Consider the following 26,826-nt stretch of genomic DNA (forward strand, 5'->3'; position numbering starts at 1 on the left):
CAGGGAGGTGCACAGGAGGGATCCGAAACAGATGCCAAAACCTCTCAATCTGAAGGTGCAGCGGCTCTACCATGAGCTCCTCCCGAATGACTGAGCTCCTCACCCTATCTCTAAAAGAGTGTCCATCCACCCTTCTGTGGAAATTCATTTAAGTTGCTTATATTCGAGATCCGATTCTTTTGGTCTCAACCCAAAGCTTGTGACCATAAGTGAAGGGAGGAACGAGCCATCAACACTCAGTCAGTTAATGGTAAACTGGTAAATCAAGAGCTTTGCCTCTTGATTTGCACATGTTGATACAGGAAGTTTGTTCAACATCATGCAAGGTCAAAATAACATTGCTGAGATTTACATGAAACAGGAGTCTTTGTCTACTCTCCTGCCTATGGATATTCCAGTCTTTAGTGGAGACCCGCTTGAATTCACGTTCTTTATTCGAGCCTTTGAACACAGAGTAGAGAATAAGACAACAAACAACTAAGACAGATTATACTTTTTAGAGCAGTTTACCACAGGGCAACCAAAGGTACTGGTACGTAGTTGTCAACACATGCCTTCTGAAAGGGGCTACTAAGAGGCTAAAGCGGAGAGTAGTTGCCTGTGAGCTTCAAGAAAGGACTGGTTTGGGAGCGAGATTCTCTGACTTGGTTAATTTTGTAGAGAGGCAAAGATTGTTTTGCATCCACTGTTTGGTAATATACAAGATTAAAAAAAATGGCAACAGACAATTCCAAATTCAAACTAAACAAATCAAGTAACTTACAAATGAAAGACAAGAAAACCACATTTGTAACAAGTGTGACACCTGTTCCAGAACTCAAAAAACAAAGAGCAAAGGAAAAGGATGGAACGAAAGCAATCCACAGAACTCTCTGCTTATGTTGTAATAAGGACCATGGATTGGACATTTGCAACGTTCTGAAGCATATGCCACACAAAGAAAAACTTAACTTTCTGAAATCCAAGGGCTTATGCTATGGTTTCTTGTTAGCAGGTCACATGAGTAAAGGATGTATGCACATGAGTAAAGGATGTATGCAACCTAACCTTGAAAAGTCATCAACAGTAAGGGAGACGGACCTTATGCTGTGAAGACCATCCTGGGCTGGATTGTAAATGGACCTTTGGAGAGAGAGAGCATCCCAACTAACAGAGGCACAGAATGGCCACAGGTGATGGCAAACAGGATTTCAGTGGTAAGCCTGGAGAACCTAATTCAACAGTGTAAGTAAGCTGAAAAATTGGAAATGTCCATATCAGTATCAGTATCACAGTCCATAAAGCTTGTTGATTGACATTACTGCATTGACCTTCCATTGAAGAAAAGGGATGTAGCATTTCCCAACAACTATGTTGTTGCTTCTCTGCATGCGCAATATCTGAGAAGGAAATTCAAAAGAAATTCAGATTTCCACAAGGACTACTGTAGTTTTATGGAGGACATGCTACTCAAAGGTCATGCTGAAAAGGTCCCTGCAAGTGAACTTAAACTAAACCTTGGCAGAATTTGGTACATCCCACATCATGGGGTGTATCACCCACAAAAACACACAACTTCGAATGGTGTTCGACTGCGCAGCTACCTACCAAGGGAAATCACTCAACTCTCAATTGTTACAAGGACCCAATTTGAATAATTCTCTCATTTGTGTGCTCATGAGATTCAGACGAGAGCCAATAGCCCTTGCGGCAGATGTAGAAGGGATGTTTCATCAGGTCGGAGTTCCTGCTAAAGACAAAGACCTGTTGAGATTCCTTTGGTGGCCTAAAGGAGACACTGCTCAGCAAATGGAGGAGTACAGAATGACTGTCCACTTATTTGGCGCCACATCCTCCCCAAATTGTGCAATCTACGCTCTGCAAAGCTGCGCAAAAAACAGCAATGCACATTACAGATCAGAGGTAATACAAACAGTCCTTAGGAATTTCTATTTGGAAGACTGTTTGACGTCTGTAGCTACTGAACAGCAGGGTATTGCTTTAATGCATGAATTAAGGGAGGTGTGTGCATCAGGAGGATTTAATTTGACCAAATTGATGTCCAATAGTCACACTGTGGAAGCACATCCAAAAGTGAGGAGAGCAAAGCAAAGACAGTGAAGGACTTGGATCTGGAGAAGGACAAGTTGCCATTGGAAAGGGCTCTAGAGGTGCAGTGGTGTGTAGAGACTGACACTTGGCAGTTCAAAGTAAGTCTACAGGAAAGGCCTCTTACAAGGAGACGTATCTTGTCCATGGTCAGCTCCATTTATGATCCCCTTGGAATACTTTCTCCAGTCATTCTTCCTGCAAAACAAATACTGCAAGAGCTATTTAGAACAAAACATGAATGGAATGAGAGTATTCCAGAAACGCTCAGTCATCAGTGGAAACTGTGGTTTGCTAGTCTTTAGAACTTGATTCTCAGGTTGAGAGGTGCATAAAGCCACTTAACTTTGGTGAAGTCACTTCAGCACAGCTGCATCTTTTGCAGATGCCAATGAGCTGGGTTATGGCACTGTATCGTACTTGCTCATGGAGAATCACAGAGGTAACCAACATTTTGTCTTTGTTATGGGTAAATCAAGGGTTGCTCCAGTAAAATCAGTTACTGTGCCACGTCTTGAGCTCACTGCAGCTACAATGGCTGCTAGAATGGATTGCCTCCAGAGGACTTACTGTAGATGCATTGCTTTCCTTAAAGCAAATTCATGGCTCACAGGTCCAGCCTTTCTGAAAAAGCCAGAATCGGAGTGGCCAAAAATTCCAAGTCACACTCTTAAGATATCTGACAATGATCTTGAAGTGAAGGAAGTATCAATCATAATGATAATTATGACTATACTTCTCAGCTCTTATCACACTACTCACGTTGGTACCGTTTGAGAAAAGCCATTGCATGGTTCCTCAAATTGAAAAGCATTCTGAAAATACTGATGGAAAAAAGGAAAGAGTTGTGCCACACTCTAAGATGCAATGCATCAGTGAATTCTGAACTTGAAAAGGAAATGGAAAACTTCAAAGCTTCACTGTCAGGTGTTACATTAACTGTAAGTGACATTGAAAATGCTGGGAAAGAGATCATTCGCTACAGCCAAACAATCATGTTTCCAGAAGAAATCAAAGCCCTCCAGCAAGGTAAAACTGTGAAACGCAGTTGCACTCTTTACAGGTTGTCACCAGTTTTACAAGACAAATTCCTAAGAGTAGGTGGCAGACTAAGCAGATCAGCTGCAATCACATCTGCTAATGGAACGAATTTCATTGGGACAAAAAGGGAGTTGCGAAAGGCCATACAAAGTTTGAATAACGGCAGGATTCAAACCACAATGCTTGCAAAGGGTGTGCAGTGGGTTTTCAACCCCTCAGTTGCATCTCACCATGCAGGAGTTTGGGAAAGACAAATACGAAATGTCCGAAAAACTCTCAACTCCTTTGTAAAACAGAAGTCTCTTGATGAAGAAAGTCTTCAAATGCTCTTATGTGAGGTGGAGGCAATAATTAATAGTCATCCTACCACTAAGGTGTCCAATGACCCAAACGACTTAGAGGCCCTCACTCTCGAATCATTTGCTACTGCTGAAAATAATGTCTGATGAGTCCGCACCCTGAAACTCTTGGGTAATGGGATGTGTGCTACAAACAATCACAGACTATAAGGGTCTCATATTGAAATGGTTGATAATATGTCAAGAATATAGGTTATCTTTAAGAAATTTGTTTGGCTCTTTGATATAAATAGGTTGGTAATAGTTCTGTTTAACAAAGACAATTAGGGGCTGGTATATAAGAGCTGATTTATTATATCAATAATTTAAATAATTAGTGTTTCTTAGAGTGTTGATTTGCATGTAATAACTTAAAGTGCAATTTTATAACCTTCTTTGAGAGGCAACATTGATATTTCCTACATATATGTTTCAGTATTATTTCTTATGTTTTCTGATGTATAATTTGGGTTCTGTCTCTAATAGCCACGCACAGGTTGTGACTCAAGGTTGTTGGGGGGGGGGCAGAAAAATTAGGGAGAAACAGTTTTCTTAGCGTCTTGCTGTCTTTATGCATAAACCTTGTGTTTGAGAAAATACAAATAAAAGGTTTAACAAGTGTAACAGGACGTAATAACCAACTGGATTTTTTTGTTTGTTTGTAATTTTATGTTCTGATTAAGGAATTGAGCAAACTGCCTGCATGGACTACAAACACTGAATGCATGATGGGAAATGGTGTCATTGTCAACACGTGCACTGACAACTGATTGGATGCGAGTTGTTTTGATCAGAAACGCGATGTACTGACGATCATGCCCCACTTTTCTACAGCCCTGCGGTCTACTTTTATGCTATCAAACGTAAATGTGATGGAAACTGCTCAGGGTGTTAAATATGGAGGACATAATTATCTCATTGAGAATAAATTAACCTCTGATCATAGATCTCTATCATTTATTTCAAATCAAAGCTGACAAACTATACAACTAAAAGAATAGGTTTATACAATTTGCAGTGTCTAATATATGAGAGACAAGGGTGTGGAAAGGAAACAGGAGCATTCATACACTTTGAAATGGATGCGCGAAAGTGTCCAACTTAAACACAGCTGTTTTTCCCTGCCCACTGCTATAGCCGCCTGTTCTCATCTACAATCCAGGCGACGTTCGTAGGATCTTTGGCAAAGGTAACGTCATATTTCAGAGACAAAAGAGGAGAAAGAAGGAAAGACCTGAAAATAACATTTGAGGAGAAAGAAATAACAGGGAGAAAGAATAAAAACTGGAGGAACACAATGACAAAGGACGAGAAAATGAGGAAAGACATGAAAAGAATAACAGAAGAAGAAAATATAGTGATGACATAGAAGAAACAATGTAAGACATGAGCAAAACGATTCAAGAAAGAGAAAGTAAACAGTCAAAGAAGAGCAGGAGTAATACAAGGGTAATACATTGCTGTGTGAGGTCGAAGAGAATGAGAAGATGTTAAAGGCATGACTAAAAACCCTGAATGTGGAGGGCCCCATACAGATGTCCGCCTTGGGCCCCCAAATTTCTAAGTCCACCACTGACTAGGAGTTAGGGTTTAGTGTGAACATAAACATTTTTATTTCTTCAGCGGTACAGTATTATCTTCAATTGAGTCAAGAGTGTCATCTAACACTAGTGACTACTCAACAAAATGACTGTAAATATACACATATAAGTGGCTTTGCTGTATAAGTCGCAGGACAAGCTAGAGGAGTAAAATAGTATGACTTTTAGTCCAGAAAATACGGTAATTAAAAATGGAAGCCAAAGTTGTGTCTGTATGAACATTTGAGGTTTTGCTAACGAAATTAAAATTCTCAATACAAGTAATATGTAAACATGCACACATGAGATTTTCTCCTCTACACTGTATATGTGGTATATGAATGCATTTGATTCTGATCTTAATATTGTGTGACGTTAAGAAAAGGAAAGACCCTGCTACAGCAATGTCAAACATGTCAAGTTCCTTTCATTTTCATTGTTTACTTCATGTTATCACCTTTATGTGGATAATTTTAATGTTCTCTCTGTGTGTTCTTGTTTAGGGGAAAATGTTTTGTTTAAGTTTGTTCATACACAATGGCACTACATTATAAATTTAAAAAAAAATTCCCACTAGCCTCCTGGCCTTTTGTTTAACTGTCACTACTGTCTATGGAAGTCCCACTGGCTTTCCAGTGCAGAGCACTGACAAAGGTTTACCGAGGCTTAAATCTGCTCTTGGCAACTTTGCATGTTGGCAGCACCAAACAGCAGCGAGAGGAACCAGTCTTTAATGTTTGAAATTGATTTCATAGAAATCAAATAACATAACCTCAATAAACCTATCACTACATGCTTGTTGATCAGCCGGTCAGCCTCGGATGCACAACAAAAGACTTCATGTGAGATAGCCCAACTTTCAGTAGACAGGAGTGCTCATTTACTGCTGCTGAAGATATTCTTTGTTTCTCATTCCTAAACTGCGTTCTTTCTATTTCAAGAGACCTGATTTTTCATTTTCAAATACAAATCTTACATGGTCTGGTTTAAGATATCCTTAAAGCACAGAAGAAAGGAGTTATTTGACTTCTGACTTCCTTTTTGGCCCTGGTCACAGAAAATTAGTGGTGTTACAATTGTTAGCTACTATAAAATTAATTAAACTTATCAGGTTTTAGTAATAATTTATGAAACTCAGAACGATGACACACTCTCTTAATCTTCCTATTTCAGTCAAACAGCCTATCTTAGATACCTCTGGCTTATTTTAACAAAAGATTTTAATTACAGATAATATTAATATAGCACAGTCAAACAGTCATCTAAAACATCTAAAACTAAAATGTATGTGCTTTTTTCCAAATGACACATGGCAGATTAATGGACTAATGGTGACTAATGAAGGCAGAAAGTGAATGAGGATAGAAAGGCATTAACATCCCAGACGACCGAAAACGTCGACAACACTGTAAAATCATGAATGACATGCACCTAAAACAACATACATTCTAATTGTTCACCAATATATCAACTTACCAAAATGATTTACCTAAAGATATACAAACACAGGATAGCTCCAATGATATTTTAGATAATTGTTATAGTTTAGATTTTTTTATCCACAAATCCCATGAAAAGGCCCAAAACAACGAGCTGACCTAAATATTGCTTTTGTATTTAAAAAAAGCTGCTATAAAGTACTTATTCCTCTTTGCCACAGACTTCCATGGTTGTTTAAAAACTATTAAAAACGCATCAATTAGCCACACCATTACACTGATTGACTTGCTCCTTCATTACCATGAAATGGGAACTTTGTTTATTTTCAATTGATCCCAGATACACCTGCTCCTGCTGCAGTTAATACTCACTGGAGAACCAATGGTGTATTAATAGCTGAAAATAGTCCCCAAAAAATGCAGTATTTACTATTGTTTTACTTATGCTTCTCAACAACCACAATGGAGTACAGTTTTCTGTATGTATGTATGTATTTCTGTGTAGTGTTAAAAGATCTTGAGTGGGAACATTTAGGCTTAGGGCGGAGAGCCACAGGTATGGTAGATAAGAGGTAATGCAAAGCCAAATGTTCAACAAGAATATTCAGAAAAAAACAAGGCAACAAAACTTCCTGTAATGCCACATTATTCAGATCATTTTCAACTACCTGTGTGATGCCAAATCTGCAGTTTTTTTTTTTTTTTTTTTTTTGTTTTTTTACCTTGAAGCAGATCAAAATGAGGCAAAATAGATCCTGGAAGTTGCTGGAACTGTACCATAATTAACCAAATAACAAATAGTAAAACAATATCTTGAATCAAGCTGACAACAACAACAAATATCACTTCTATAGGTGAGATAGCTCTAACTTTGTGGACTGTAAGATGCAGGAACATGTTTTGTCACTGCTACTATCCTGGAGGGTCCGCCAGAACACCACTTCAAGGCCAGGAGAGATATTAGGTGTATGTAGGCTGACTCAGTACCAAGGAAACTCACTTGGAGGCAATGATGAGACAGAGGCAGTTCTTTAACTTCTTATATTATACAGCAACATCATCACAGGTCACATAACTAGGAGCAGGAGGTCTGGGTGTGGGTATTACCACGTGTGTGGGGGTATGAGTGTGGTTTCTGCAAATAACAGAAAGGAGATACAAAATATGAATAAATGTCCACATGTACTGCTGCGTGTATATTAACGTTACAGACTGACCCTCTATACACAGACATAATTAGCAGGATACATATATATGGCTCTAAGGGCTGAGGGCTGAGTCGACGTAATGCCAAGTGTGACGGTGGGTCAGCTCCTGGATCTCAGCTACGCGGGTGCCAAAAAGACTTTGAAGCGGCACGACAGGTGAGTGCTGTAGTAAAGTCAGACCACAAGACTGTTACTGTTTTCTTGTCCAGGGTGAGCTCATTTTTGAGGAGACTGGAGAGATGAGCCCCGGCGAGGGCAGCGCACAGTTCCAGGTGGGGCATGGAGAGTAGCGCTTGGGAGCAACTGAGCCATCAGAAATGCCAGATGTTTGCTGCCTTCGCTCATCGCCATTCTCATATAGGCCACTGCGCCATAGGCCTGCTCTGATGTATCACAGAATATGTGAATCTCTCTCTCTCCAATGGGTGCAGTGATATGCTTCGATGTGTACGGGCAGGACAGAAGGACTTGAGGGGGGAACTGCAGCTCTTCCTCCCAGGTTTTCCACTGCTGGAGTAGTTCTGGTGGTAGCTGGGGGTCATCCCAGCCTTGATGTTGGTCCCATGACACCTCACCAGCATCTTGGCCCTGGTGGTGTAGGGTAAGCTGAAGTCTAGGGGGTCATATTGACTAGCGAGCACTTTATAAATGTTTCTCATGAGGGGCGCACCATAACTGACTGGGCGGTGTTTGTATCCTAAGGTGTCAGTGGGGAAATGGCCGCTAGGCCCTAGAGTTTGTTCAGAAGTGTCTACTCTGTCTTGGGCAAGCCAAAGTTCAGCACTGGTGGATCTGAGGTCTTCAGGGAGATGGCTAATAACACTGGGCTCATTACTAGGCCACTGGCAAAGGACAAATCCCTCAGGAGACAGAAGGGTTCGTAGCTTGTCCACCAGGTTCCATGCTTCTTCAGGGGTTGGTAGACTCTGAAGGCAGTTATCGACATAGAAGCACCTTTCCACAGATTGCCGTTGCTGTTCATTGGCTTGACTGCGGTCCTTGTATGGCACTGCAGAACGAAAATTGCCCAACATGGTCTGCAGGTTGTGCAGAAACAGAGAACCTGCCATTCAAAGACTGTTAACAGGTTTGTCGAGGTGCAGGTCACACCACAAGAAACGCAGGACAGAGCAATCCTCTGGGAGAAGACAGATCTGGTGGAACATGCTCTTCACATCTCCACTAATTGCTACTGCATGCTCTAAGTAGGATGCCAAGGAGAGATGCCCCCAAGGTCGGGCCGGGCAAGAGATGCTCATTTAAGGCTTGACCCTGGTACTGGAATTAACAATTAAATATAAGCTGATGCTTGCCATTGTGGCTAATTAGGTGGTGCGGAGTGTACCAGGACTCAGCTGCTCGGTGCACCACCGACGGGGATAACTTGACGACAGCACCAGTTTGAACCAGCTTTTCTATCTCAGTGCAGTAGATCCTAGCTCGCTCTGGGTCTCTCTGGAGCCTTCTCTCTACAATCCTCAAACTAGGCATAACAGCGTAGTGGGGTGGGGTGGCGATGTATATCGTCGTAAGGTATGCATCAGCTATCAGTTTGGCCTCTTCTAGGTTCAGGTGATCTAACAGGACTTCATACTTGAATAGCTCCGTACTCCGCACTGTCTGAGGTAGGTAGGTTCTCTAGAACAATCTTGAGGCAGGCAAACTCCCCTGGGTCTCTGGGTGTGAGGTTTGGAATTCTTGTACGAGGCCCCCTGTAGGTGGTCTCTGGAACTGTTAATGGATAGGGAAGGCTGTGGTCCAGGGGCGCTCGCCCTGGTACATAGTGAGGGGATGTAGGCCTCTGGCTGGTGGTACACTATATGACGCTGGACTGATGTTGTATATGGAGTAGATGTGGTCTTTACCAGAGGTGAAGTGAACGCTGACTCGGACTTGGGTTTGTTTGGCCGGTCATTGTTCTATCCAGAGAGAACGCTGAGGGGAATAGTTAGCGCCTTCCCTCTCTATCCTCATGATGGCGTGTACTGAGTCCGGTTGAGGTAAACTTCATAATCCTCATAGCAGCGTGTCGGGCGAACATGGCGCTGCGGTCGTGCACTAAGGGCTGTGAAGTTTTGAACATCATCCATCTTTACTAGAGTAGAAGCAGCTTGTATCCGGCTCGAAGGACCACTTAACCCTCAGGGGTTGCCGAACGTGCTGGCACGTTTTGTGGCATCTTCTCCTGATAACGCTGAAAAAAACTTAAATTACTCCGTCGGTTTTGATCGTACAGATGAACAATATATCATTTGAATCTGTAAAGGGTCTAGTTTTATTTGTATACAGTCATAACAAAATGCTCTGTTTTTGTAAAATAAAGAAAGCAGACAGGGTGCGCTCTCTGTCTTCTCTGTCTCTGTCATCTCTCTTCACAGACACGTAAATAAAACAACCAGAATCTCAGCGAATACTTGCCTCATAAAAATAAGAAATATATGGCTAGAAAGCTTGAAATGTTTTCTTTAAATGAAACAATTCAAGTTAAAAAAAATCATCACTTTTTATTTAGTCTGTATGAACGTAAGAAGTACGTTTCTCCTGTCTCACCTCATTACAGCTAATTTGATCCCACCTCGCACTGATCGCACTGTTCAGATGGAAATAATCTGAGGTGAGCCAAGTAATTATGTGCACGCCCCTGAGAAATGGCATAAAACGTCAAACTTCATCATAGAATTTACTCACTTTTTCTGTGCGTTTGTATGATGGCACGCTATGCGGGTGAAGAAGCACTTTGTATGCTCCAGACTGCGATGAAGTGTTTACTTTCTCCTCAGAGGAAAAACACGACTCAAATGATGAACGTTTACATCTGCATTGTATTGCACTAATCCCCTCTCAGCCACATTCCTGACTGGAAGGCTCATTATGTGGGTCTTTGTGCAGGTCTTTGTCTTCTCAGGTAAATCACATGACTGTTCATGATCAGACACACCTTCCTGCATATGTCTTTTCTAGACAAAAGGTGTCTTAGAAAATTTAAATCAGTGAATGAATGACTGTAAGACGCAGGAACATGTTTTGTCACTGCTACTATCCTGGAGTGTCCGCCAGAACACCACTTCAAGGCCAGGAGAGATATTAGGTGTATGTAGGCTGACTCAGTACCAAGGAAACTCACTTGGAGGCAATGATGAGACAGAGGCAGTTCTTTAACTCCTTATATTATACAGCAACATCATCACAGGTCACGTTACAGACTGACCTTCTATACAGACACGTAACTAGCAGAATACATATACATGGCTCTACTCTGCTCATTTAGGCAATACATGCACATAGAGAACACAAACCAAACCCAAGACATACATATGCTTGCGCCACCACAGGGCAAGGAATATTAGCTTAGCTCAATGTACAGGCTACAGGCTGAGAAGCTAGCAAAGTTTATTTTGCTGACTTAGAAACATACGCTAACACCGGCAGTCATTTAGCAGATAAAAGACACTCATAACTTCACTAAAGTTACAGAACTTACTTTAGTCATGAACGCACACTATTTCAAACATAACCGTGAGTCAGCAGGTTGGAGTTAGCAAGGATAATTACCTGTGTCCCTCCATGTTTCTCTACAGTCTCTACAAGGAAAAAATTGGTATATTTCACTGACCAACAAGAGTGTAGGAATTCTGAGTGCTAAAGAACTACTAGCGTAACTCTGAATGGATATTACATGCATCATTGGGCCTTTTGTACAACTTCATAAGTTAGAATTAGACAATGTAATACCATCATCTTCTCAAATGAACAATACTCCTTCAAAAGAACAGCCACTTTTCACATATTTCTACCTTCAAGTGGTCAAATATGTCCTCACCCAGAGTTATAAACAAACATATATACACAGTACTAGATACCAAACCCTGTAATAGTCCAAGATAACATCCAGAGACAGAGGAGGACATCTGGAAGGCAAATGAAGATACTTTACTTGTCACCATCAAAGATCGTCACAACAAAGAGAGATAAAGATAGCCCACCGTTCTGAGCCACAGTCTGATATAGAACTAAAGGGACGTTTAACCCTTTCCTTCCCTATGACTGTTTGCTGAGTGTTTCAGTAAGGTTTGTATGGGTGTTGACAGTGTTGTGCTGAGCAACACCTCTGAAACAGACTTCATGAATTAAATGCCTTGCTCCAAAGTACTTGAAGAAAAGAAAGAAAGCAGCTCTTGAAATGTTACTCAGAATGTGACTTTACACCTTTGAAGCATTCACTGACTGCACGCCAAACCCTTTGAGTCTGGCACAGAAGGACAACTTCTTGAGAAGAATGCCAATGTTTAAACTGACTTTCCAAGAAAATGTTAAGATGCCTCAGATTTATCAAAAAGGTAGCAAAGTTGTGTCAAAATTAATGCGTTCACGCAAACTCATTTTAACGACACTAATTTTATTAATGCGCGATTAACTCAGCTCGCATTTCCTGTTTGACCTGTGGCCTGACCCATAGTAGGAGAAATGGAAAATATTCATAGACAGTAAAGAGTGCAGCAACAAAGAGAAATGGAGAAGGAAAAAGGTCTGAACAGTAAATTCATTTACTAAATGATGTCTGCAGGTACTTAGCAATACCTGCCACATCCATACCTAGTGAAAGATTGTTTTCACTGTCAGGGCATGTTGTTCAGAAAAAGCGAGCTGCCCTGTCATCTGAAAATGTAAACAGGCTTGTCTGTTTGAGCAACTGGCTCAGTGCAAAGAAAGAGAAATAATATGAACTTCTGTTTTTTCTATGTTCTTTTTTTCCATGTGTTTACATGAACAGGTTCTTTGAAAAAATATCTACTGTCTTTGAAACATGTCTATGTTCTTTATGCTGTGTGTTTAGGATAGTTTCACTAATTATTAACACACATATGCATAAAGCATCCTTATTTGTCCATGCCCATGTGATTAGAGTAAAAACTTGAAAAGTATTAATTTAACGTACATTTAGAGCAGATAAAAATGTGCGATTAATCATGAGTTAACTCATGACGATCATGCGATTAATCGCGATAAAATATTTTAATCTATTGACAGCCCTAGTTCTTTTTTAATGTTTTATATGGAATAGCACATGACAAGTTCTTGGCATAACCATTTCTAATTATTCAAATCTGAATTTGATGTCTAATCTAATTGTGTGGAAAAAACAATCTTAACTGAGAGGGCACCAGCCAAATCCATCCTGTCTGAAACAGGCTGATGCAGTGAGGAGGGTGTGTGCAGAGGCCACTGCATGAGTGTGTGGGTGGTGTGCGCAGTATATCTCCGTGTGTGCTTGTGTGTTTCTATGTATATGTGTCTGGCAACATTGCACAAAGACCTCTCCCATTCACAAACTAAACCATGTGGCACCGGGTTGGTCTCTTTAAGAGGCATGTGTCGAAGTTTTCAACTAAGGCTGACTAGAAAAGATGAGTGCTGATACATTATTCACAAGGAACAACACACACAGGCGCACACATACTCTGTTATGATATGCAACATAACTGAAGGACATGCATACGAGGCCGTCATGAGTGAGCTGAGGCACAGAAAAGTGCGCTATATACTGTACGCACACACTGACAAGTAAAACTAATCAGTAGGGGAACTTAAATGAGCAAAGGCGCGGTCTATACATCCTTCACATATTGTACATACACATGCAGGCAGCAGAGGGAAGAAATCCTCAGCCTTCTGTTATTCAGTGTGCATAATTTATAGCAGCCCCAGATCTCCCTGCTAATGACAGCACACTGGGGCATCTGCAGCACAGCAGTAACAGCAACAGCTAACTGGTATGGCTCTGTGTGTGTGTGTGTGTGTGTGTGTGTGTGTGTGCGCGCGCGCGCGCGTGCGTGCACGCGTGTACAGAGGTATAATGGTCTGCTGAGGCAAGGACAGTGAGAGAGACAGAAGGAAAGAGAAACAAGAAAAAGATACACAGAGGATGTCTGAAATAGACACAGATAAAGCAACAAAGAGGGTAGAGAGACAAGTGAGAGGCCTCTTGCAACACACACACACACACACACAGACACTCAAGAGTCTTGTCGCTGATTCAACCAGTGAATCTCCCTAGATGCGCATTCATATTAATATACATTATTTACGTCAGTCTGAGCACCACCTTTGCTCTGGCTTAAGGTGGAATACATCTTAATTAAAAGAATTCACAAAGTATTAGTCCCAGTGCAAACAGTCTGGGCATGTGATTCACATGCACTGAGGAACAAGAAATCTATAGTCCCAATTCTATTACATTTCTCCAAACACTTCTCTCTCTCATCTGTGGCTAATCAAGACAACAGTTCACTACAGACCAGAATGTGTTAGCACCAAAAAAGACCAAATGAAAGCACAAATTTACTGGGATTGGTTTAACAACTTGTTCAAGGGTGTGGCCTTGGATATATTTCCTGTTGGAAGGACTGTTTTGACATGCCCCCACAGCAAAAGTCTCCTAATTCTAGGATTTGGAGATCAATGCCATGGTGGTTCTGCCCTGCAGCTGCTGAACACACTGACATGAGCCTAAGCTGAGAGACAGCAGTGTACGTCAGCTGAAGAAAAGATATCACTGCTTATGTTGCAGGTCAGGTGTGGCGTTACATCAACGCTAAACTAGAGGGTGTAAAAACACAGGGTGAAAAATATAGACCTCCATGTTTTAACAGTTAGAGGGAAACTGTCGAATGGAGAGCAAAAAACACATTTGAAGAGGGAAAAAACACAGTTTGAGCATGATATGGTAAAAATATATGCAGCTCTTCTTTCTGTGCGTGCAAGCCTCACATTTGTGCTCACAAGTGGGATATTTGCGCTCGCGAACTGTTAAAATGTGCAGGACAAAATTTTTCACCCTGTGTTTTTCCGCCCCCTAGTTTTGATGTTGATGTAACGCCATAATAAATCGACATTTTTGGAAGTATCCTTAGTTGCTGTCTTTCAGAGATTGAGATTGTGTATGTGTGTAAAGACCAGAGTTGGAATCACGACGTGGTTAGATTAGCTTCTCATAAATGCTGGAAACAAGGGAACACATTTGACCTGACTCTGTCTGACATGTTGCACATATTCTTTTTTAAGTTTGGACACCATGACAGCAGTTCCCCCTTGCTTGCAGTCATTTTGAGAAATACCCTAGCTCAGCATTAAAACTGAGGTAGGGTAATCATCGTACAAAGTTAGTCTGATGCCATTTCCATACTGACATGAGATTAATATTGATTTTCTAAAGTCATTCTTGGGGGAAAAAAATCTAATAAACATGTGTCCCAAAATGTTGAACTATATTCTAATGTTGCTGAATAACTAAAAGCAAGATGTTTTTAAAGTAGAATAAGGTAAGAGTATTTCTGAAAATATTCATAAATTCAATTTGATAATCTATAGGTACAATAAAATTATCGCTGAACTTAGTGTTCTCCCTCTAATGAAGTAAAACAAGGTGCAGGCTATTACTGGAGGCTTTACAGTATGTGTTATTACAGCATCAATTTTTAACCTCAGAACTAAAGATCTTTCCATCTTGTTCGCTCCCTCCCCCCGTTTCTCTCCTCCTCTGTGTGGCTGACTGACAGGGTGGGCAGGCATAAGCTGAACCACACACTCCAGCTATAGTCAGCTACAGCAGGAGAGACAGAAAGAGGACGCAGAGAGAGGGAGAGCATGAGACTTGAGGTATGCAGCAGTAGATACAGCATCAGTGACATGAGCATGTTTGGCCATCAGATAAAGCTATTTTAGGAAGAAACTGTCAATGCTTCTCAAAAGGCATGCCAACAGCTATGATCAGAGTAGACCTACATTACGCATTAGACTGCCTGGGATTTTAGATAGGATTCATTTCGTGCTTTTTAACAGGAGTGGGAGCGGTCCACACACTATTTTCACACAATAAAACAAGAAAAGCAGTGAAGGCCACTGAGCTCAGTGGAGACATATGTATAGTTTTAGTTGTTTGAGACAAAACATTACTTACATACTTACTGCCCTGACAATATGCCTGAGATATTTACATGGTTAGAGGTGTGAGGTGTGGCATAGGCATTGGAGTTGGGAAGGTGGGATAGATATGGCAGACATCATAGCATAAACAGTCTCACCATTTAATCACGTTTGGGTCTACTTTTATATGGACATTCTCTGGACACTATTTCATTTGCAATTAAATTTACAATTGGCAATTCAATATACAATTTTAAACATGCAATTTGAAAAATGCATTTTTGCAATTGGCAGTTCAGTGTGTAAAGTGGCAATGCAATATGCAACTAACTTTGAATAGTATTGGTTTACTCTTTGTAAACAAAAGCCCAAAGATTCACCCCTTTTCTCACAGTCTGGGACTTGTTGCCTTGATTGGTCAAGCTTATGGTTTGAGTTAGCCATATAGAAGCAGGATAGGAGCAGGTCAGAGCAGATGCAGGCACCTGCCTGGATGAGTGAGTGACAGTTTTGCCAATTATAAAAAGAAGTGCAAATTGAATAAAACGCCCAAAATCGCATTGCAAAATGACATGAAACTGATTGAGTTTTTATTGAAGATTTTAACCAATATTATTCAAAGTGAATTGGTTATTGCCTTGCCACTTCGCACACTGAATTTCCAATTGTAAAATGCATTTTCAGATTGCATGTTAAAATTGAACATTGAATTGCCAATTGCAAATTGAATTGCAAATTGAGTATAGAGTCCAGAAAACTTCCATACTTTTAGAGGATGGCTGTGTTCTTTTACAGTGTAAAAATGAGGTCTCATCATTTCTCTCAGTGAATGGTCTGTGTTTTTAACTTTGCGCTATTTTAACTTGATGTAAATGTCAATATTCACTGGCAGAAAGTCTGAATTAAACGGGGAGATAGTAACCTATAACAAGTTGCCTTAAACAGATATTAGCTTAGAGCATTATTATGTGTATTACAGGAAACACTGCTGATATCATAAGGCTTCTATGTTTTCATGTAACTCAAAAACATGAAGAGTAGCTCTCTAAACTCTGACAGATCTGCCCAACAGGTGCTGGTCGTCCTGAAACAGAGAAAGCCAGCTAGAGCTACTGGAAGGTATTATCCTCTTTATGCTTGGTACATATATATGTCAGAGAGTCAAGTGTATACTCTCATGGTGAAATGGTCAGACATGTTTATTAAGATGTTTTGTTGTTTTATTCCAAATATACACCTACATGTTTTGTCTCAACCCATTCTTTTACCAGCATTTTACATCAGAAACACTTGCAGTTTGCTGTTTTAGCAAACGATGCCTACAAATGTCATTTAAAACATAATGCTAAGTTTGTCTCAAATATGAAGGATATGTTCCACACAACTCAGACACAGCTTTTTACTGGGTAATATTAAAAACTGTGGTGCTGACTGGAGTGGGTGTGATTTCCTTAAACTTGGTTTAGGATTGGTTCGGCTCAAGGTGTGTGTCCCCTCTTAACCAATGTATGAGCTGCAATTACTTCTATCTCAAATGAAATTTTTCTAAAGTATCCAGTATGCCTGTCACTGGGCAGGAGTCCTGCTCTGTCATAGCTCATTCACCTGTTACTCTGACATTTATGCATCCGCCCTAGGAAAAGAGCCAGTGACTGAGCTACAACTAAGCACGAGTGCTGGCCAAACAGTTGTAGGCATTTTCCATTGCTCTGTAATTCGTTACTAAAATAGTATGTCTTTCAGATACACAAAGCATACAATTACCCACATGTGAAGCTCTGTTGCGGAGAAAATTTGTATTTTGTGATATTGGTTTGTTGTTTTTAATAACCAGATCCTCACTCAACTACATAACAACAGATATGGCTGAAGAAATTGAGCACAAATGACATACAAAGCTATTTGCAGCACAAATATTCTTAAAAAAAAACAAACATTTAGCTGAAATGTTCCTTTAATATCATGCCTGTTTCTGGACATAGTACTGGCAATTTTGTAATTGGTTTTAGCAGATGAATCCAATCAATCCTCGGAAATAAACACAAGTGATGACAGGAACAAATACGAGTGTTATGAAGCTGTGGACAATCAGAGGCTAGTGGCTGTCTCATGTGTCACCACACTCTAAAGTGTCTAATTAGGTTGTGTTTTTCCCTGTTCTCTGGCTTCTGCTGTGTTGTCTGTGTGTGTGTGTGTGTGTGTGTGTGTGTGTGTGCAGGCCTTGGGTGAATCAGCTCAGAAGTGGGTATCTCCTCTCCTGGAAAATGTGTTTTAGACTAAAGGCTGATTGCAAAAAGCACTGTCATAAATAAATGACTTGATCATTTTAGCCAGTCAGGGAGGTAAAAATAGAACGTCGCTTTGTTAGCTCAAATGTTGGATGAACCTTTTGTCAAGACATCGGATTTAATTCCTACTAGGATGTAACATTTTATTGACGCTGTTGTCAAACATGGAAATTATGCTGAATCTTCATTTGAAGAATGTAAAGGTAGAAAGTAAGTCTTGGTCTAGTCACGCTGTATTTAAGTTGTTTTTTTCACCTTCTTGTAAAACAAAAAAGATGCATGATTTCCATAGTTAAGATCTTTTTTTTATTTTTCTCATTTATGTAAACAAGCTACTTCCTGTGTGAGGTTTATTTCAGGACAGTCAGTGGTAGATGCTTAACACTGTGGTAGATGCTACAAATTGTTTTGAAATCATCTCAAGAACCGTGTTGATGCTAAAAGAAACCATGGGCTGAGTAACAGGCAATAACCACAGTCTCTAACGTCAGTTTATGAGGAGCTGTCCATAATTCTGACAGACCTTTGGAAAGCAAATGGTCATTTAGTCTTTTTTTTTGTGTCATGTTCAGACTGTTTTATATAAAAGCCATACTGCTGGAAAGGTGTAACTCGTGCAGGCCTGTCCAGCTGCTGCAACACAGTTTTAGTCACCTCTCACAAAAATTCTGCATTTGAAAAGCAGTAAGTGCTACAGGAGTTTCTGTCATCGGTACAAGAACAAAACCCGTTTTCAGATATCTGTGGTGGAAACTGGCAGAAAGTTGAGAAATTTTGGCGGCGTCCCTATACTTAATGCCAGCAAAGGATTTTGCAACTCTTTCAGTTTTATGAAGGACAACAATTTTGACACCCAGTATTTGCTGAGGACAAAAACATACCGCTTGGAAAGTAGGTTAACTCAAGACCAGGTTTCTGTCCCTGACTGCCCTAAAATGCTTGGCCTAACTGTCTCTGTGCCTCTAGCTTCCCCTGTGCTCCACCTTAAGACTCCACATGCAGGCTACTTCACTGTAATGATGTGATGATGCAGATGCTGCTGGAATCCAGGTTACACTGAAGTTTCAGTGCTGGTCTAGTCTTCAGGAAGAGACTGTTGTGTGGAGCTTAACCCCAGGTTTAACTCTCTGACACACACACACTGCCATGCTTCTCATTTCATTATAGGTGACCGGGTTATGCACAATTCAAGTGCCAGTCGGCTCGCGCGCGTTCATATGTGGATGCACGCTGACACACTGTATAGACTACACGAGTGCACGCGCATCCAGACAGCGCTGACTGTCTCCTTACATCATGGCAGCTCCGGTGGCCCTTACAGTGCGGTGTGAGAGTATGGCAGGAACAACGGAACAGCCTTAAACTTACCGCAGTCCTCGCACAACACTTTGTCCACATCCTTCTTCAGCTCCGGCTCGCTGGCGTCCACAGGGGCGTACGATGCTTTGAATACCAAGGGTTCGGCGGTCGGGTCCATAAAAAATATATATCTGTGGTCCTTCTCCACCGTGGTACACGGGGGCTCGGAGCCGAAGTCCCCGACGGTCACGAGCTGCTCCCTCTCGAGGCCGCCGCTGTTGACGGGCCACACGTCCAGCACTTTGACATTCACACTGTAGGGCTCCCGGGAGGAGACGTTCTCCGGGGAGGAGCGCACCTCGCCCTCGATGACCACGGCTGCTCTGTACGCCTGGTCCTGGAGGGAGTTGAGACTCGGGGCGTAACAGGCGAAGGAGACCCCGATGACCAGCATGGAGAAATGCACTGGATCAAGCCTCATGCCGTCAGCCTGTGCTGTGCTGCAGTGCTGCTGGGCGGCGGAGCGAGCTGGAAGAGAGAGACGGTGGTGAACGGGCTCCGGCAGAGCAGGCAGGGCAGAGCGGCAGACCTTGTGGAAGTGTCCATGCCATCTGTGTCTGCCGCTGCTTTCCCCATACGGCTGCTGGCCTCGGATGGGGGGGACACACCAGTCTAGGAACCGGAAACGGCCCGCTTCTGCATGCTTAAATATGTGATTGCTGCATTCTCCTTCACCAACCACCCTCCCCCTCTTATCTACCCTTTTCCTGAAAGGCAAAACAAGACTCGTAAATTAGCCTCCTCTCGAAACCAGGGCTGAAACCCCTCTCTCTCTCTCTCTCTCTCTCTCTCTCTCTCCCTCTCTCTCTCTCTCTCTCTTTCTCTTTCTCTTTCTCTCCCTCCAGCTAATAGGCTAGCATCGCATGGGTGGGCGCACTGCCTCTCTGGAAGGAAAAAAAAAAAGCAGCTTGCGCGTACAGAAACGATTCGCACAAGCACACGCAAGGTCGGCTCCTTTGTTCACTTATGTCGACCGTCAATACAGCCCCACTCCTGCAGATCCAGTAGTCTGTCGGCGAAAAAAAAAAAAAAAAAAAGAACAGAAAACCGTAGAGGTACAGATGGACAGGATGTGATAGCAGCTGTTATCCGGTGAGGCGATGCAACAGTAGCGCGCACCCTCCAGCCGCGTCCCCTGCGCCCCTCATCAAACGCGAGCGGCTTACGTGAGCAAACATCACCTGCCCGGTCACTGGCGTCGGCTCGCCGCCTCCTGCGCAAACACCCTAATGACCCGGGCACCCACCGGCACACCGCCACCGACCCAACCGGCATGTGATCATGCCGGCGGACTGTGTTAAACCCCTGTGGGTGGGTGCACGAGAACTCGCGCACGCAGTCCACACGCACACAGCACAGAGTGCGTCTGTAGTCAAGCCCTGTACGGCGCCCACCGTGGCTCTCAGTGCAAGAGGTGTAGGAGAGGCTATAGGCGACCACTACACACACTGCGGATAGCTGTTGCGATGACTAACGCTGCGAAATCCTCTCAATGGACCCCTCTGAACGGCGGGGCGAACCAGCTAAAGTATCCAAAATACTTCAGCTTCAAAAACCCTCAGACATATGTGTGGTCGCTGCACACTGGAGGAGAGCACACCCCAAACCTGACATTTGCCACTCTATGATGCCAGTTGTTGCAGTTCACCAGTAAAGCCTTGGGAAGCAGTACTACAGTTCAACTACTCCATGGCAACACGTGGATACATCAGTTACCCTAATCTGTTGGAAAGACATTATACCAGAGTATTCTGCCAACCCTGCTCAGCTACAGATAATAAAAGTATTCCAGTGAATGCATCTTCACCAATGGAACGAGAGCTTTGCACAATATGCCCAGGTTATTGCTATGACCACAGGTATTCCCTCCTCCCTCCACCAACAAACCAGTCCCTGCCTCCATCTCTGTATCCATCAATCCAGTCATTCATAAGATTTGCCTTTTCCAGTCCTGTCAGGTGATGTTTGCCCTTCGCTAGAGGTCAGAAAGCCTTTTACTGTCTCTCCTAATAGTGGTCTAAGTCCTAAAGGGCACATGCTGACAAGCCTTATACTATAGATGACTGAAATGATGAAGAAAATATTCAAAACCAAAGGACATTTCATCACAGTATGCACCTACACCATGGCCTCATCCACACTTTCACCATCAGAGGGATTCAGTCTCTCTCCGTGGTACTGAAAGGCTTGACAGGTTTATGCTCTGTCCCAACAGACCAATCACATGAGACCTCATATGGACTGAAGGCCACAGCCAGGCTGCTGCAGTGAAGTCCCGTTTCCCGTGTGCTGTCCATGGTGCTAAATCCTGCCAAACACGCAGGTTTGATCTTTTCAAGTGCCACATTATGGGGATTCTTTCTCTGGTTCAGGGATCACCATAGCATTGCAAGAGGTAAATACGTCCCTTTGGAGTCTGTGATCTGTCCAGTGACCCACCCCCACCTCAATCCCTTTCCGCCCACTGCCCACCCATTCACTGATCTTCTCTGCTTCAGCCATTCAGCCATTAGTGCATTCACTAAAGCCCCCATTCAGAGACCTTGCACACAATTTAAGAATTTCCAAATTAGCCTTGAAAGCAAATCATTTGTTGACAAAGTGAAGGGGAGTAAAACCCAATTCCTGCTGACTAACCCAGGGAGGATTTTCTCCTGACTCCCTTGATACTCCGATACCACTGTACTAAACTTGTGGGAGGTATCAGAGGATCTATGTTTGGTAACACACCAGATATTTAGCAGGGTGTTGAAGAGGTCATTTGGGGTGGCTTCTAATTATACATTTTCTGTCTAATCTGTTTCACTGCCTAGGTAACGGTTTCTTACACAGTGCTAAAATATACCCTTTTTTGTTACGGTAATCACTCGGAATATATCCTCGTACACCTGACCCAGATGTTGTCTTTGTAGTCCTCTTTCTCTCTTTTTCTACGTCATCAGAAAAAATCAGGAGCAAACTCACATCCCATATGGTTTTAACGTCCAGTCTGCAGGCTGTGGTGCTTCTACTGTCCATTTCCGGCTCCTCGTCCACCACAATTATATTTGGGGTTAGGACATTTAATTTTATATATATACGATGCTTGTGATTTTTAGACAAATTCAGGTGTCAGTGTACAGCTAAAGTAAGCGGTGTGGTTCTCCTTCTCTATGTTTAGTCTTTTGATAAATAATAAAACATATAATAATATTCCATGACCCTCCAGTCCCATCAAGCTGTTAGAACATCCATTAACTATAATTAAGTTTGCATGTTCTCCCTGTACCCATGTGGGTTTTCTGCAGTACTCCAGCTTCCTCCCACAGTCCAAACACATGCAGGTTGTCGTTAGGTTAACTGGTGACTCTAAATTGCCTGTAGGTGTGAATGTGAGGGTTTGTCTCTGTGTTTCAGTCCTGTGATAGACTGGTGATCTGTCCACAGTGAATGCCACCTCTCACCCAGTGTCACTGGGATCAGATCCAGCCCCCCACCATGACCGTTAACAGTATAAGCAGAATATGTGCTGACTCCAATATAGGTGATTTTTTTTTTTTTTTTTACATTAATGTGTTTATATTTATATTATGTCATATTTATCTCTGAAGATTTGTGCAGATTTATAATAACTACACACTTTTTCCTTTAATCCTAACAAGTTGTCCAAGTTGAATTTTTTTATCGTAGAGCTGGCTTTTTGCCACTTTACGCTGATAAACCCTTTAAGACCATCAATATTTCCCCTTTGAGAAACAGTGACACACAAGCAAGTCCAATCACAGGGTATTGATTCATGATGCTTCACAGTGTATCAGCTCCCCCCCCCACCCAGACTCCCACACAGCCATCAACTATTGTTCATTCAGAAATTTCTTTCGCCCAGCTCTCTGTCTCCTTCCACAGGGACTGTATGGGTTCAGTGACTGTGGTGTTGAAAACCACAACAACTGTCCATGGTGCTGAAACGCCCAAACCAAAACCATCAGCAGTGACTCTGTTCTTCGCTTTATTTATTTTCACACAGGGTGCATGTCAGTGTACTGTCATGTGCGGCATCCCTCTACCTGTCTGTCCGTGCTGTGTTAGTACTGCGGTGTTTTAGGCTCACATGGGTGGGGGGGAACTTTTCATTTGCAATACACGGCTCTTCTAGAGGCTAAAGTGAAAATTCAGAGAAACGTTGCAAAAACAGCGCGTGTGTCTTGAACGCAGCCCTCCTGGAGTACCACAGCAGCTCCAACTACAGCTACTTTCATTTTTTCATCCTCTCTCCTCTCGCGATAGAGCGGCGGACTGGTTTGACGGGCAGTCGAGGTTGCAGCAGGCATAGGGAGACGGTGGAAGGTAAAGCAGGGAGGCAGCATCATGGCGGACAGAGACAGTGGCAGTGACCACGGAGGGCCCACCGCAGGCCCCGGCTCGCTGCCCCCGGGTGCGATGGGCGCCATGTCCCGGCTGCAGCACGACACCGAGGAGCTCGCCTCTAAGCGCGTCGACATCCAAAACAAGCGCTTCTACCTTGACGTGAAGCAAAATGTTAAAGGCCGCTTCCTAAAGATAGCCGAGGTCGGGGCTGGGGGAAACAAGAGCCGCCTCACTCTCTCCATGTCGGTGGCCGTGGAGTTCCGCGATTATCTCGGGGACTTTATCGAACATTACGCCCAGCTGGGCCCGACCAACCCGGACATGGTGCAAGATGAGCCCCGGCGGGCGCTCAAGAGCGAATTCCTGGTGCGGGAGAATCGGAAATATTACATGGATCTGAAAGAGAACCAGAGGGGGCGGTTCCTGAGGATCCGACAGACCGTTAATCGGGGGCCCGGTTTGGGAAGCGCGCAAGGCCAGACCATAGCTCTGCCGGCGCAGGGTCTGATCGAGTTCCGCGACGCTTTGGCCAAACTCATAGACGACTACGGTGTGGACGAGGAGCCGGCGGAGCTCCCGGAGGGCACCTCACTCACGGTCGACAACAAACGCTTCTTCTTTGACGTGGGGTCCAATAAGTACGGGGTCTTCATGCGGGTCAGCGAGGTGAAGCCCACGTACCGGAACTCCATTACGGTTCCCTGTAAAGTGTGGTCCAAATTCGGCAACACCTTCTGTAAATACGCGGAGGAGATGAGGAAGATCCAGGAGAGGAGTAGAGAGAAACGGGCCTCTGAACTGCTACCTGAGGGCCCGCACGGCGGAGACGACGGCGACGATGACTGACGCGGATTTTAGGAGAGCAGAAACGAAACAACCAAGACAAAGCTGAACTTTGAGAGAAAACGAGACTTTAACTGTAAAATATAACGAGAAATTCCAAGGGAATCACCCCCCACACACAACCTCCACAGACATGGCAGCACCACTGCTGTCTCCTCGCTCATTTTACTGGATGTCACCCCACTTACCACCCATGTAACAGTAAGCCGCTGCTATCAAGGATTGAACTGTAAGATATGAACTGTTTCCTACTTGATTTAAATGACAATGAACAGAGTGTTTATATGTCTATCAATGACAGATTTTGCACACATCAAAGCTATTTCGAAAAAAAAAAAAAATGTTGAAATGTTTTCAAACTGGTAAGAAACTAAGATTTAATCAAAAATAAAACCAGAGGTCTATTATATTAAAGGAAAGTCTTCATGCAGAACAAATATTTGCCATCAGCACAAACAAAATATATTATGGACTTTATGAAACCAAAATCTGATACCAGATGTATAGTTTATTATAAAGGTACGCAGAATAAATATGGAAGCGCTCTAAAAGTGTATGAATTGCAGTACGCAGCACTACAGGCCTGTAAACACCTGTCAGCATGCGTGTAGGCCCATGTTTTGAAAAGAAGTTTGGCAAAGTAGGCTATACTCTTTAAGTTGACCTAAAGTAGTAGGCTAATTAAAGCATTTCTATCATGCTGTTATGGAAAGGTCGAGACTCAAAAATAGCCTATTTTGTGCGCCTCAAACCAATGGGATAAATTTATCTCTAGCTACTATATTGAATATCAACCCTCTTGCACCATGTCCATATAAACTTAAATGAAAAAAAGTGCTAACTTAGATGTACTAATTATGATTTTGTGAATCAGCTGTAAAAAAAAAAATCCTTATTAAGATACCCACGTTTTCTGTGGGTTAAGTTGTTTTCTTTGTTACTTTGTCGTCTTTTCCTCCAGGGTTCGGGGGGGGGTTGGGGGATGCAAAAAGATGAGGTCCACTTGAGGGGGCGCAAGGCGCAGAAAAACAAACAAACAAACAAAAAAAAAAAAAAAAAAACAACAAAAAAAAAAAACACGTGTCAGCGCAGCGCGCGGCGAGGCAACGCATCCTCTCTGACGTCATTACGACCCGTGCCTTATACACTCCACTCGTTTACGTGTTCTCACGTGGATGGTCTGTGACCTCGACTGCTGTACGTTTTCATTTACGAGTGCTGTTATGTAGGCAGAAATATCTGCGGGATTCACGCCCCTGCAGTGTATGGAGCATGGGTGGCAACACCAAACATCAGCTGAAAGGCTGCTGGGAGCTTGTGGGGCCAACACTGGTAATGTGCACAACCAGAATTCCAAGCTGGAGCAGGGCCTTCAGAAAGATGAGCTGCTGCCGTACTTGCACTTTGGAAATTGGGGGGGGGGGGGGGATTGTTCAGTGTATTGTGGTACCCTGGATCCCAGAATCTCTAGCAGCACCCATGGGTGAGTGGCCTCTCGAAGTGTATAGCTGTGTCTCCCTGGCACAGGAGAGACACGGGATGTACTGGTTGTGGTGATGCTGGGTGCCGGTGTAGAGATTCATCTGGTGGTGTTGCGGGTGGCTTTGCACACCATATGCACCGCAACGATAAAAACAAAAAACAGCAACAACAAAAAGCAGATTCAGCATAAGTATATTTGAGATGGATGCTGTTAAAGCCAGGCAGTCAGCCGGCCAGTCCCAGGCAGTCAGTCTGAGTGCAGTCCAGTGGATGGCGAGGCCTACAGCGCAGGGCCGAGGCAGTATCTATCTCTTTATGGTGCTACAGCCCCTTGATCACTTCCTGGGGGCCTCGTTGCTCAGATTAAGTCACTTTTTCATTCTTGTTAATCTGATGTTCTTTTTTGTTCTTTTCTTCACGTTGTCTGAAATGTGTCAGGTTTCTTCTCCCCCCTCCCCCCCCCAGGAAGAGAGGGAGCCACTGACTTGTGTAGGACATTTCAGCTTAGTGTGCAATATTGTGTACATGCCAACCGGCATTGTATCACTTGTATAGACTATTAAGAGATGAAAAATGTATAGGCCATGTGATTGGTAGATATTTGAAAGAATGATGATGAGGTTGATGCATCTGCATTATATCTCCAAAATGTGAAGTCTCACTTCTCATGCACTTGCTCAAAGAGAAAAAAGTCAGACTAGTAGCGGGGTATTTTTCCTGTCACGCTCTGTAAACCAGTAGGCTGCCTTGTCCGTCTCTCAGTGCGCGTAGACTACTTTGGGTGTTTTATGTCCCCCTATGGAGTCACCCCAGAGAAAACACTCCTCATTCCTAACCTAACACACACACACAAAACGCTGACGACAACCTCTGCCTGCCTCCAGGTCAGC

At 42.9% G+C, this 26,826-nt stretch overlaps 2 protein-coding genes across 2 annotated transcripts in view; one reads left to right on the top strand and one right to left on the bottom strand.

Moving 5' to 3' along the window:
* nrg2b (neuregulin 2b) overlaps window positions 1-19,763 on the bottom strand; it is a 56,614-nt gene extending 36,851 nt beyond the window's left edge. Inside the window, exon 1 of the mRNA XM_026330457.1 lies at window positions 19,274-19,763. Within this exon, the coding sequence (XP_026186242.1) occupies window positions 19,274-19,685 (412 nt within the window). The 5' untranslated portion in view covers window positions 19,686-19,763. The remainder of the gene's footprint in view (window positions 1-19,273) is intronic.
* A 3,721-nt stretch (window positions 19,764-23,484) lies between these two features.
* Window positions 23,485-25,436, top strand: purab (purine-rich element binding protein Ab). Its single transcript, XM_026330340.2, has one exon. The coding sequence runs from the start codon at window positions 23,612-23,614 to the stop codon at window positions 24,455-24,457; it is 846 nt and encodes a 281-aa protein (XP_026186125.1). The 5' UTR covers window positions 23,485-23,611; the 3' UTR covers window positions 24,458-25,436.
* Window positions 25,437-26,826: the final 1,390 nt, after the last annotated feature.

Source organism: Mastacembelus armatus, chromosome 10, assembly GCF_900324485.2.
Source record: "Mastacembelus armatus chromosome 10, fMasArm1.2, whole genome shotgun sequence".
NCBI classification, from domain to species: Eukaryota; Metazoa; Chordata; class Actinopteri; order Synbranchiformes; family Mastacembelidae; genus Mastacembelus; species Mastacembelus armatus.